The sequence below is a fragment of the Podarcis tiliguerta genome (genome assembly GCF_965153285.1).
Source record: "Podarcis tiliguerta genome assembly, chromosome: 8".
Taxonomy (NCBI): Eukaryota; Metazoa; Chordata; class Lepidosauria; order Squamata; family Lacertidae; genus Podarcis; species Podarcis tiliguerta.
Window position 1 is genome coordinate 14,005,189 of NC_139541.1, and position 13,724 is coordinate 14,018,912.

Consider the following 13,724-nt stretch of genomic DNA (forward strand, 5'->3'; position numbering starts at 1 on the left):
GGAAAAGTACTAGGAGCCAATTTAGGTCTTTCAAGACCGGTGTTATATGGTCTCGGCGGCCGCCCCCAGTCACCAGTCTAGCTGCCGCATTCTACATAAGAGCTCCAAAGGCAACCTTAACTCTCCCCCCCGCGAAGAACTTAGAATCTTCTACTGCAGGCCCAGCCTTACCCTCAGCATGATGCGGTGTTCAATGTTGAGCAGAATCTTCTTCTTTTCTCGGTAGTCTCGGATGAGTGCGTGCAGAGTGTCACAGTGGGGCACCCAGCCAATAAGCCCCGAGTTTGTAGAAAGTGGAATAACTGCATATCTTTGGATGCTGGAACCAGAGGGAGAAAGGTATTAAACTTTTGAAAAATTGCCTGCTCCAGCTTTATGGAAAATACACTCATTCCAACAACCGGGTTTCCTTCAACACACCTGAGGTTTTTACGCAGGGATGTTGGATCGTTGGCTAGCAGAGTGTTCACAAGGCCAAAAAGCTGCATCACTCTTTCATCCTGACGCAGATCTTCATGGCCCTTCAGAAGGAAGACAAATTCGTGCCCGTTGCTACCTGTATGGGAAAAGGAGAAGGTTCCTTAAGTTGTGTAAACTCAGATGAAGGTTTGGAGGGAGCTGGGTATGAATATGCACCCTAGTCAAATTGAGGGTTTCTCCCCTCCACAATCAAATAGTACAGTGGTGTCCTGCAAGACGAATGCCTCGCAAGACGGAAAACCCGCTAGACGAAAGGGTTTTCCGTTTTGGAGGTGCTTCGCAAAACGAATTTGCTATGGGCTTGCTTCGCAAGACGAAAAAGTCTTGCGAGTTCCTGCGGGGTTTTTTCCCCTCCCCCCCCCTTTTCCCAAGCCGCTAAGCCGCTTAACAGCTGATCGCTAAGCTGCTTAACAGCTGATCGCTAAGCCGCTTAACAGCTGATCGCTAAGCCGCTTATTTTTTTTTAATAATATTTTTTATTTTAACAATCAATTAACAGACAATACAAACAAACAAATACAAATACAAAGCAAAAAATAAAAACAACACATACAAACAATGTACAAAATACAAGAAAAAATTAAAAACAATTATTGTGTCTTTGCATTTTTTTAACATTAACCTAGGTCTGCGACTTCCCCAGACCTTCCCACTCTGTATTCTAGATCTTATATTCTGACAGTAAATTCTTTCCTTCTGGCATATCTTTGGTTCAGCTTAATCTTAATATGTTAACGTAATTGCATTTCCATATGTCTTAAAACATTAGTCTTTCTTAATCGTTAGCTTTTTATGCTAATATTCTTTTAAATTCAATCTGATGTCCTCAAACATTCTTTATCTTATATTGCTTCTGTAAATAGTCTTTAAACCTCCTCCAGTCTTCCTTCACCATCTCTTCTCCCTGGTCTCTGATTCTGCCAGTCATTTCTGCTAGTTCCATATAGTCAATGACGTTCATCTGCCATTCTTCCAGTGTGGGTAATTCTTGCGTCTTCCAATACTGTGCGATGAGTATTCTTGCTGCTGTTGTGGCGTACATAAAAAATGTCCTGTCCTTCACCTGAACCTGTTGGTTTACCATACCTAGGAGAAAGGCTTCTGGGTTCTTTCTAAATGTGTATTTAAACACTTTTTTCAATTCATTATAGATCATCTCCCAGAAGGCCTTAATCCTTGGGCACGTCCACCAAAGGTGAAAAAAGGTGCCTTCATATTCTTTACATTTCCAACATTTATTATCAGGCATATGATAAATTTTTGCTAGCTTGACTGGTGTCATGTACCATCTGTAAATCATTTTCATTATATTCTCTCTTAAGGCATTACATGCCGTAAACTTTGTTCCAGTGGTCCACAACCTTTCCCAGTCAGCAAACATTATGTTATGACCAACATCTTGCGCCCATTTGATCATTGCTGATTTCACTTCCTCATCCTGTGTATTCCATTTCAGCAGCAAATTATACATTCTAGACAATATTTTTGTTTTGGGTTCTAACAATTCTGTTTCCAATTTTGATTTTTCCACCTGGAAGCCAATTTTTCTATCCATTTTGAATGCCTCCATTATTTGGTAATAATGAAGCCAATCTCGGACTTTGCTTTTTAATTTGTCAAAACTCTGTAATTTCAATTTATCTCCGTCTTGTTCTAAGATCTCCCAATACTTTGGCCAGTTGGCCTCCATATTGAGTTTCTTTAAAGCTTTGGCTTCCATTGGAGACAACCACCTTGGAGTTTTATTTTCCAAAAGATCTTTATATCCAAAAGATCTTTATAAACAGCTGATCGCTAAGCCGCTTAACAGCTGATCGCTAAGCCGCTTAACAGCTGATCGCTAAGCCGCTTATCATCTGATCCACTAAGCCCGCTAAGCCGCTAATAGCCTTTTAGCAGCTAATCCGCTAATCCCTTAAGCCTTTAATAGCCGCTAATAGCCGCTAAACCGCTAATAGCGCTAATCCGCTAATGGGCTTGCTTCGCAAGACGAAAAAAACCACAAGACGAAGAGACTCGCGGAACGGACTCTTTTCGTCTTGTGAGGCACCACTGTATATACATTTTATGAAATAAATTAAAGAAAGTTATGTGCTCTCTTTCTCTTGTGCCATGTCTTGCATGACATTGCTTTCCATTCCATTTCTTTCAGTATTCTTCTGGTCAAACAAAAACTCAAATCATTCTGCTCATGTTAAGCTACTTCTGGTCAGTTCAAAAAGTGCTAGCAGGCTTGCCTCAAAGAATCACAGAGCTGGAACGAACCCCAAGGGTCATCTTGTCCAACTCCCTGCAATGCAGGAATCTCAACTAAAGCATCCATAACAATTTGTGTGTCTGATCATTCATAAGCCAGCTGCCCTTATTATTTTTTATACACGATAAAAAGTAAACAGACACTTAGAATCATAGAATCATAGAATCATAGAGTTGGAAGAGACCACAAGGGCCATCGAGTCCAACCCCCTGCCAAGCAGGAAACACCATCAGAGCACTCCTGACATATGGTTGTCAAGCCTCTGCTTAAAGACCTCCAAAGAAGGAGACTCCACCACACTCCTTGGCAGCAAATTCCACTGTCGAACAGCTCTTAATGTCAGGAAGTTCTTCCTAATGTTTAGGTGGAATCTTCTTTCTTGTAGTTTGGATCCATTGCTCCGTGTCTGCTTCTCTGGAGCAGCAGAAAACAACCTTTCTCCCTCCTCTATGTGACATCCTTTTATATATTTGAACATGGCTATCATATCACCCCTTAACCTCCTCTTCTCCAGGCTAAACATGCCCAGCTCCCTTAGCCGTTCCTCATAAGGCATCGTTTCCAGGCCTTTGACCATTTTGGTTGCCCTCCTCTGGACACGTTCCAGTTTGTCAGTGTCCTTCTTGAAGTGTGGTGCCCAGAACTGGACACAGTACTCCAGGTGAGGTCTGACCAGAGCAGAATACAGTGGCACTATTACTTCCCTTGATCTAGATGCTATACTCCTACACTTAATGAACAATGATTAAGAACAAGTTGCCCACACATCAGAGAAAAACCAGGGCACTTTGGGTGGATACGTGATCATCAGCAAGCGTAACAGAGGATAAAGCTTTAAAAGGTTTTGGGGACGAAGACATCAACCACTTCTGCATACTGGGGGAAAACTGACAGAGGCCTCACACACCCCTTCTGGCCAACCCTCTGGAGGGGCCGTATCCCAGTGGTAGGAGGGGCCAGAGGCAAAAGTGGGTGGAGCAATGAATGCATTTTTTTTTTACCTTGAATAGTGTACAGTAGGCTGGTTTCTACACAAACTCACACAACCGTCTCTATCTACCCATGCAAGCAAAAGGCATTACTGGAGCTCAAGGGCACATTACAGTCAGCAAAAAAACTTGGGGAAAGTAGGCCGGTGAGGGACACCTGGGGAAGAGTCCCAAGAGGCTGGAAGACTGCACTTGGTCCCAGGACCAGAAGTTCCTCACGCCTTCTTTAGCTACTTTGGCTATTGACAAACCTATATATTGTACAGTTTATGAGTACATCTATTCCCCCTCCCTGGGACACGGGTGGCGCTGTGGGTTAAACCACAGAGCCTAGGACTTGCCGATCAGAAGGCTAGCAGTTTGAATCCCCGTGATGGGGTGAGCTCCCGTTGCTCGGTCCCTGCTCCTGCCAACCTAGCAGTTCGAAAGCACGTCAAAGTGCAAGTAGATAAATAGGTACCGCTCCGGCGGGAAGGTAAACGGCATTTCTGTGTGCTGTTCTGGTTCACCAGAAGCGGCTTAGTCATGCTAGCCACATGACCCGGAAGCTGTACGCCGGCTCCCTCAGCCAGTAAAGCGAGATGAGCGCCGCAACCCCAGAGTCGGCCACGACTGGACCTAATGGTCAGGGGTCCCTTTGTTGTTGTTGTTTAGTCGTTTAGTCATGTCCGACTTTTTGTGACCCCATGGACCAGAGCACGCCAGGCACTCCTATCTTCCACTGCCTCCCGCAGTTTGGTCAAACTCATGCTGGTAGCTTCAAGAACACCATCCAACCATCTCATCTTCTGTCGTCAAAGACTCAACCTCCTTCTGGCGTACCATTAGGGGGCTCCTGGGCCAAGAGCAGATTGGTCCCACATGCACTGTAGAACCCCAGGAGTGGATGAAATATTTCCAAACCCTCTTCTATGATGACAAAGCTCAGCACAACGATCCAAGTGCCTACTCTGAGAATTTACCATATTGGCCTCCTGTCTCCATAGAGGAGGTGGGGAAACTAATTGCCCAACTGAAAAACAACAAAGCCCCGGGCATAGACTACATTCCAGCAGAGCTCCTGAAGAACAATACCAGTTGGTGGGCTCCTATAATGGCGTCAATATTTACATACATCGATTCAACAGGCATAATCCCTGGTTGCTGGACAGAGGCAGTAATCATCCCAATCTATAAAAAGGGTCCCATGGCAGATCCAGCGAGCTACAGACCCATCAGCCTCCTCCCCATTCCCAGCAAATTGTACGCCAAACACCTCCACATTAAACTAATCGACTGGATGGAAACTGAGGCAGTTCTGGCAGAGGAGCAAGCCGGCTTCAGACAGGGCAGAACAACAATAGACCATTGCTTCGTATTAGCACATCTCATTGACAAATATGTCAACAAAACACGTGGGATTCTATACGCAGCATTTATTGACCTAAAGGCGGCCTTTGACTCGATTTCACGAATCAAACTCTGGGCGAAACTCAATGCTACCAACATTGATAAAAGATTACTATTCTTGATAAAAAGCCTATATAAAGACTCCAAGTTATATGTAAGAGCCTCAGTAAATGGGCAACTAATTGGCCCTGTACCAGCCACCAAAGGAGTCAAGCAGGGTTGCATTCTAGCCCCAGCCTTATTTAACTTATATATCAATGACATGGTCAAACACCTAACATCCCCGGAGTTTCATGCCCCCAAACTGGCCGAAAAATCAATTTCAGTGCTCCTCTATGCGGATGACGCGGTTCTCTTATCACGAACTAAAGTAGGCCTCAAAAGGCTACTAAGAGAATTCTCAGCTTACTGCAGGAGAGATCAATTGGTGGTCAATCACCAAAAAACTAAAGTCATGGTCTTCGCTAGGAGACACAGACATCACAGATGGGAGATGGACAATCAGCCAATAGAACAGGTCAAAATTTTCAAATACCTCGGAGTAGTTTTCCAGTCAACAGGGGCCTGGGAGGCCCACCATAAATATGCTAGGGAAAAAGCATCTCAAAGCGTCAAAATACTGTCTCGCTTTTACTTTACGAAGGGGGGCAGACATATCCCAGCAGCTTTGGAGGTCTTTCAAGCAAAACCCTTGGCACAACTACTCTACGGGGCCCAAATCTGGACGGGAAATCATTGCCGCACACTCGAAACAGTCCAGTCTAAATTCCTAAGACAGATTCTAGCCGTTCCATCATGCGTACCAAATGCGGCCCTACGGCTGGAGACCGGCCTCCTCTCCGTCGAGACCCGGACCTGGATAAGAACATTCAACTATTGGCTTCGTTTAAATTTAAACCCATCCGGACTATTACCTCTAGTAGCACGAGACGCTCATAGAAGTCGGTGGTCCAAAGTAGTGCATCAAAAACTACTTACATGTGGCCTACAAGCACAGCATCTCCTGGAAGTGGGTCTCCCCAAGGCAAAAACCATTATCGAACAGCGCTTGAAGGATATTGAGCAGCAGAATAATCTGGCCTATATTAAGAAATTTAGTGCTTGGTACGCCTATCTGCCCCCCTCCCATTTTGATTTTCGGGCACCTTATTTGTCCACCTTAACCATCCCAAAACTTAGGCGGGCCTTTACACTGGCCAGACTAAATATGTTACCGTCAGCTGTCCTTGAAGGCAGATATCAAAAAATTCCATTTGAGAACCGGCTCTGCCCCTGTGGAGCTGGCTATGTAGAGACGGCGTCACACGTTCTCTTGTCTTGCTCCCTATATAAAGATCTTAGGGACGAGACCATCACGCCGCTCCTATCTGCCATCCCCGGCCGCTCTTGCGAAGCCAAATTGTGCTCACTTCTAGCCGATCAGAACAGCTCGACAACAGAGAAGGTTGCCAAATTTATCGAGAGAGCAATGAGATTGAGAGCTGGTATCTGAATGATATCAGTGTGGTCACCCGGATTCCTCGCCTGGGTTTTTATGATTATTATCATGTTTTAGTACTATTATTTTATTACTTCTGCTAAGTTTTAAGTACTGAGATTATTAATTTACCTAGGGTTTTAATAGGTCACAAGATTTTAACTATATTTGTAATGTATTTCTGTTGGTGTTTGTCCTTCGGTGCTATGGCCTGTTGGCTATGCAAATAAAGTTTTATTCATTCATTCATTCATTCTTCTGTCGTCCCCTTCTCCTTGTGCCCTCCATCTTTCCCAACATCAGGGTCTTTTCCAGTGAGTCTTCTCTTCTCATGAGGTGGCCAAAGTATTGGAGCCTCAGCTTCACGATCTGTCCTTCCAGTGAGCACTCAGGGCTGATTTCCTTAAGAATGGATATGTTTGATCTTCTTGCAGTCCATGGGACTCTCAAGAGTCTCCTCCAGCACCATAATTCAAAAGCATCAATTCTTCGGCGATCAGCCTTCTTTATGGTCCAGCTCTCACTTCCATACATCACTACTGGGAAAACCATAGCTTTTACTATACGGACCTTTGTTGGCAAGGTGATGTCTCTACTTTTTAAGATGCTGTCTAGGTTTGTCATTGCTTTTCTCCCAAGAAGCAGGCGTCTTTTAATTTCGTGACTGCTGTCACCATCTGCAGTGATCACGGAGCCCAAGAAAGTAAAATCTCTTACTGCCTCCATTTCTTCCCCTTCTATTTGCCAGGAGGTGATGGGACCAGTGGCCATGATCTTAGTTTTTTTGATGTTGAGCTTCAGACCATATTTTGCGCTCTCCTCTTTCACTCTCAATAAAAGGTTCTTTAATTCCTCCTCACTTTCTGCCATCAAGGTTGTGTCATCTGCATATCTGAGGTTGTTGATATTTCTTCCGGCAATCTTAATTCCGGCTTCGGATTCATCCAGCCCAGCCTTTCGCATGATGAATTCTGCATATAAGTTAAATAAGCAGGGAGACAATATACAGCCTTGTTGTACTCCTTTCCCAATTTTGAACCAATCAGTTGTTCCATATCCAGTTCTAACTGTAGCTTCTTGTCCCACATAGAGATTTCTCAGGAGACAGATGAGGTGATCAGACACTCCCATTTCTTTAAGAACTTGCCATAGTTTGCTGTGGTCGACACAGTCAAAGGCTTTTGCATAGTCAATGAAGCAGAAGTAGATGTCTTTCTGGAACTCTCTAGCTTTCTCCATAATCCAGCGCATGTTTGCAATTTGGTTTCTGGTTCCTCTGCCTCTTCTAAATCCAGCTTGCACTTCTGGGAGTTCTCGGTCCACATACTGCTTGAGCCTTCCTTGTAGAATTTTAAGCATAACCTTGCTAGCATGTGAAATGAGTGAAATTGTGCGGTAGTTGGAGCATTCTTTGGCACTGCCCTTCTTTGGGATTGGGATGTAGACTGATCTTCTCCAATCCTCTGGCCACTGCTGAGTTTTCCAAACTTGCTGGCATATTGAGTGTAGCACCTTAACAGCACCATCTTTTAAAATTTTAAATAGTTCAGCTGGAATACCATCACTTCCACTGGCCTTGTTATTTGCAGTGCTTTCTAAGGCCCATTTGACTTCACTCTCCAGTATGTCTGGCTCAAGGTCAGCAACCACACTACCTGGGGTGTACAAGACATCCATATCTTTCTGGTATAATTCCTCTGTGAATTCTTGCCACCTCTTCTTGATGTCTTCTGCTTCTGTTAGGTCCTTACCACTTTTGTCCTTTATTATGGTAATCTTTGTACGAAATGTTCCTTTCATATTTCTGATTTTCTTGAACAGATCTCTGGTTCTTCCCATTCTGTTGTTTTCCTCTATTTCTTTGCACTGCTCGTTTAAGAAGACCTTCTTGTCTCTCCTTGCTATTCTTTGGAAATCTGCATTCAATTTCCTGTATCTTTCACTATCTCCCTCACATTTTGCTTGCCTTCTCTCCCCCACTATTTGTAAGGCCTTGTTGGACAGCCACTTTGCTTTCTTGCATTTCTTTTTCATTGGGATGGTTTTAGTTGATGCCCTTCATGGATCACTGCCTTGCCGTGGCGAAGGGGCTTGAATAACTCAGAGAAACTATGAACTATGCCAAGCAGGGCACCCAAGATGAACAGGTCATAGTGGAGAGTTTTGACCAAACGTGATCCACCTGGAGGAGGAACCGGCAAGCCACTCCAGTATCCCTGCCAAGAAAACTCCATGGACAAAGACAACAGGGGCCCCTTTACCTTTTATTCCCCCTTCCATTCTCCCCCCTCTAAATCAGTGGTCATCAGAACACCAGAGAGAAAGACAGACAGAGAGACTCTAAACTAAAGCTGGGAAGAAGGTATGTGTGCTGCTTCACTCACTGGGAAAAAAAGTCAATTTCTTACCCATTAAGGTTAATTTCCTTGGCCTCTGTTTGGACGTGATGACTTGCAACGATGGCGCAATAGACTGGATGCGGATGACTTGCTGGTTAGGGTCGTACGTCCCTGGGACTGCTAGCTCCAAATCTCGGCACATCAGGAGTTTGGGTGAGACGTACTGGAGCTCCAAGGAAGTCAGCTGCCAGTAAAAAGGTGAAGCGGGTAGATGAAAGTATGGCATTTTAATACAGGCAGTTTGAAGTGCCTGTTGAATGGTTGCCAATGGTAGATCCCCCCCACCCCCAAGGGAAAAAACCCTGTGCCTCTCAGGTTACCTGTGGCAGCTGCTTAGAGATGCGCCTGAACACGTGATAATAGAGATCCCAGGCTTGGGTGAGGTCCTTCACATTTCCTGATTTCATGTATTTCCTGCACCATTCCTGGGCCTCCATCAGATCTCTGCCGTAAGCCTGCCGAGCAAGGAGAAAAATTAGCCCATCACTCTATGGTTGCCGACTAGCAGAGACTGCTGAGGGGTTGGAGAAGAAGAGAAGAAGAGTTTGGATTTGATATCCCTCCTTTCACTCCCTTTAAGGAGTCTCAAAGCGGCTAACATTCTCCTTTCCCTTCCTCCCCAATAACAAACACTCTGTGAGGTGAGTGGGGCTGAGAGACTTCGGAGAAGTGTGACTAGCCCAAGGTCACCCAGCAGCTGCATGTGGAGGAGCGGAGACGCGAACCCAGTTCCCCAGATTACGAGACTACCGCTCTTAACCACTACACCACACTGACACAGTACTCAGTTGTGCTAAATTCCTTCACAAAACGTGGGCAAGTCTGCCTCAACCTACAAGGTATTTTGTTTTTCTTTCTTCCCCTAATCTTCAACCGGGGCCAGCTTCTTATAACTTGCTACTTCCAAAAGACCGACCCATGAAGCAAAGAGGCTGAAACACCTTGTGATTAGTTGTTTGTGTATTGCAGGTTTTGTTGGGGCCAGCCAGCAGGGTCAATGGTCAGGGCTGATAGAGCTGTAGCATCCAAAATACCTGGAGTAACCATGTGTGTGCTTATTTAGTGAGGCTGCTCATTTCAGGATTATAACGTCCCTAATGTGAACCACTCACAATTATTGCTTTGTAGACTTGGAATTGCAGCAGATATTGGCAGTCCTCAGCTCTCATTTTCATACCTGGTTGAAGGAAGTTTCCTTAAGAGTCTGAGGCCCACGCTCCATCATGGCATGAAGGGGCTCCAGCACTTCAAACATCCCCTTGACATTCCTCTCTCCAAAATAGAGACGCGATGCCTCCTCCAGCCCCTCATGCCACATCTCATGCCAGAGGATGGCCACACGGATCAGTTCTTCGCTCACCTGAATGAAACACATGATGGAAATCACTGCCTTGTATACAGACAAGGGCCCACCTGAACCTTTGGCAGCAGCAGTTTTCAGGTTGGGGTGTCTTTGTGTGTGTTCCCCAGCCCTGTTATCTTGGGACAACTCGGGGTGGGGAACCTTATTTTAGCCAGAGGGCCACACCCTTCAGAGCCACTTCCTGGGGTCTACATAACACAGTGGGCAGGGCCAGTGGCACAACTGATGTGACTCCTACCTTTGTACACAAGGCAACTTTCCAAACACACAAGTCAGGTTCTCTATACCACACAGACACACAACTCTCTGTGTTCCATATCAAAAACTCCGGGTATAGGGAGGTATATAAATTCTAATCATCATCATCATCATCAAGGCTAGCAAGAGACATTATCTGTTGCAGGGATTAATAGTACTTCTGACTGACCACAAGAGGGAGCTTAAGGAGCATCTTAAAACACTGTGGTGCTACGTTGTGCAATCCCAACATCAGCATGTGAGCATATGAGCCTACGGTACCAAATTATACAGTTCTATTTATTTAACGCATTTTGCTCCCACTCTCCATCCAAGAAAGTCTCCCAGAGCAGCCTTCAGTGAAGAAACATTTCTCTCTCACTTTCTGCCTCTCCCTGATGTTCATGCACCTGTGAGCTCACGTGTTTTCTTTAACCATTTGACTTTGAAAGTGGGGTTCAGGGAGAGAAGGACAGGGACTTTCGGTGGGGAGAGCTAAAAACAGGCTTCCTCAACCTCGGCCCTCCAGATGTTTTTGGACTACAACTCCCATGATCCCTAGCTAGCAGGACCCTAGCTAGTCAGGGACGATGGAAATTGTAGTCTCAAAACATCTGGAGGGCCGAGGTTGAGGAAGCCTGGCTAAGAATGTAAAAAGAGCCTGGCTTCTGGATCAGGCCACAAGCCCATCTAGTCCAGCACTCCATTTCCCACAGTGACCAATCAGTTGACTCTTGCCATTGTGATCCAGGCACCAGCAATTCAGAGGCACGCTGCCATTGTTTCCGGAGGCAGCACATGACCACCACGACCGTAGCCGCTGGTTGCCTTACCCTTCACAAATGTGCCTTTTAAAGCCATCTAAGCTGGTGGCCGTTGCCACATTTTTAGGGCAGTGAGTTCCACAGGTTCACTACTATGTGGGGTGAGGGAAGAGAACACACGGTGAGGCAGAAGGAAATGAAAGATGCACATGGCATGGTTGTAGCTCAGGTCGGGTGGAAGGAGGGAGCAGCCTCCACTTTGAATCAGAGGGTTGGAAGGTTCCCCAATGGTCATCTAGCTCAACTTCCTGCAATCAGTGGCAGCCTTTAGGCTCCCAAATTTCAGCGTTGCCCTTTGCAACTCTTAAATTCTGCACCCACACTGCCTCTATTGCTCCATTCTACAGCACTGCACCAGTCGTGCTACTCTAAAACCACCTTTGCTGAAATGCAGGAATCACAGCCCTGACAAACGGCCATCCAATCTCTGTTTAATAACTTGATTGAAGGGAGGGGTTGCTGGTGCATTCTAGAGATTGCTGCTTCTGCTGCAGAAGAGATATAGCATCCTGCTCTCACAGTAGCTTCCCAGATCCTTTTGGGAAGCTTGCAACAGAGTTCTCCCCACCTGTGTCTCCCAGCAGCTGATATCCGCAGGCATATGGCCTCTGATCATACAGGCAGAACATACAGTAGACAGCTATTGTAGCTAGTAGCAACTAGCCTCACCCACCATGATTTTATCTAGTTCTCTTTTAAAGGCATTCAAGCTGGTGGCAATCACTACATCCTATGCAATCAAATTCCAAAATTCAACTATAAGCAAATAAAGAAGTACCAGCCCACTGGTTCCGGCCCCCAATCACCCTCTTCATTGTTTTTTGATATGTGATGATTTTAGCTTATGAATTTTATTGTTTAATGTCTTGATTTGTATATTGGGGTACTTTTATAGCTCTGTTTAGAGTACGTAATGTTTTGATAATATAAATGTTTTAAGTCTTTTGTATCAATCCAGTATATTTTCTTTTAATTGTCGAATGATTCTGTGTACATTGTAGCAGCCTTTGGCTATGTGCAATAAAACTGACTGACTGACAATCACCCTCTTTAAAATTCTGTATGCTAGCATTAAAGAAAAAGATCACACACATTCTCAGACAGAAGAGTCAAGCGGATCAATCCTTGCCGAAACTGTAATTAGAATCGTTTCAGAATACAAAGGGAAGAGTGTTAAAATAAATAGCACACACAACTCCCTAAGAGTCAGGCAGATCAATCCTTGCAAAACCATAATTAGGAATGTTTTTGAGTACAAAGGGGAAGACAAAGCGAAGCTCATAATGGTTACTCTTGTCGACCAAATTGCAAAGCAGAGGGATATATTAATTAAAACAATACAACCCACCACTGAGGTTATAGACAAGGAGGGGTAAAAACCTAAATGAATGCCCCAACCTGGAATGTTGCACAGGGTGGAAGGAGAAGCAAAATGTGTGCATGCATGCAACACTCACCATCATGGCCTGCTGGACTAATGTGTTGCTGTGTTCGCACATATTCTTCAAGATTTTGTTGGCGGCATTGTGACGGGCCGTTGTGGTCGACTTTGAAGCGACAGTCAGTGGGTAGATCAAAGCCTAAAGTATCAGAAAGCAGCAATTTATAAAACCGGAGTTTGTTTACAGTCTGGAGCCTCAACGAGGTTTTTTTTTGGGGGGGGGGGCTGGTGGGAAAAGAAAGCAGGAGTGCTTACCTGTGGGTGGTACCTGCCAATGTCTGTGAGAAGCTGATAAATAAGTCGGCCCACCAAAGGACGAGGGGTGTCGATTCTAGCAATGAGCTGAGGGATAACCTGATTTTAGAGGACAAGAGAGGTAAGGAGGGGAATGAACTCAGACATTTCTCAAAAGGTGCTCTTATTTCATACAAAGCTAAGACAAGCAAAGGAAAAATGGCAGAATAACAAATTCAGGTTTATGAATGATGGGGCTTGGGAAATCCAGACATGACCATGGATTATTTTCTTGAGTCCGCTGTTGTACTTAGGTCTAAATAATGCAAGGGATGCTCACAAGAAACCGGTCCCTTACCTGTAACCAGGTATCAATCTGGATGGCCTTCACCCCTTCTACCAATGCCTCATTGACTTCTGGCCAGTGGCCGTAGTCGAACCATAGAGTAAGGACTCTAAGGAAAGGAGATCAAAACATGTCAGGCTCATAAGAATGCAAGAAGAGTCCTGCAGCTGGATCACGGCCATGCCCCATTTAGTCCAGCATCCTGTTCTTCCAATGCCCAACCAGATGCCCTAATGGGAAGCCAGCAAGCAGGACCTGAGTGCAAGAGCAGTTCTCTCCCCACTTGTG

At 45.1% G+C, this 13,724-nt stretch overlaps 1 protein-coding gene across 5 annotated transcripts in view; it reads right to left on the reverse strand.

Annotated features, from left to right (window-relative positions):
• Window positions 1–13,724, reverse strand: part of MTOR (mechanistic target of rapamycin kinase) — a 106,689-nt gene that overhangs the window by 9,347 nt on the left and 83,618 nt on the right. For 4 of the 5 annotated variants that reach the window (XM_083453558.1, XM_083453556.1, XM_083453557.1 and 1 more), the window contains 8 exons: window positions 13,449–13,545; window positions 13,112–13,210; window positions 12,873–12,995; window positions 10,169–10,351; window positions 9,312–9,446; window positions 9,001–9,175; window positions 421–556; window positions 172–319 (listed from right to left, as the gene is read on the reverse strand). In XM_083453558.1, coding sequence (XP_083309684.1) covers window positions 172–319; window positions 421–556; window positions 9,001–9,175; window positions 9,312–9,446; window positions 10,169–10,351; window positions 12,873–12,995; window positions 13,112–13,210; window positions 13,449–13,545 — 1,096 coding nt within the window. Of the gene's footprint in view, window positions 1–171; window positions 320–420; window positions 557–3,654; window positions 4,362–8,845; window positions 9,176–9,311; window positions 9,447–10,168; window positions 10,352–12,872; window positions 12,996–13,111; window positions 13,211–13,448; window positions 13,546–13,724 lie in introns of those variants that run through there. The other variant, XR_014514429.1, reaches the window with a different exon arrangement.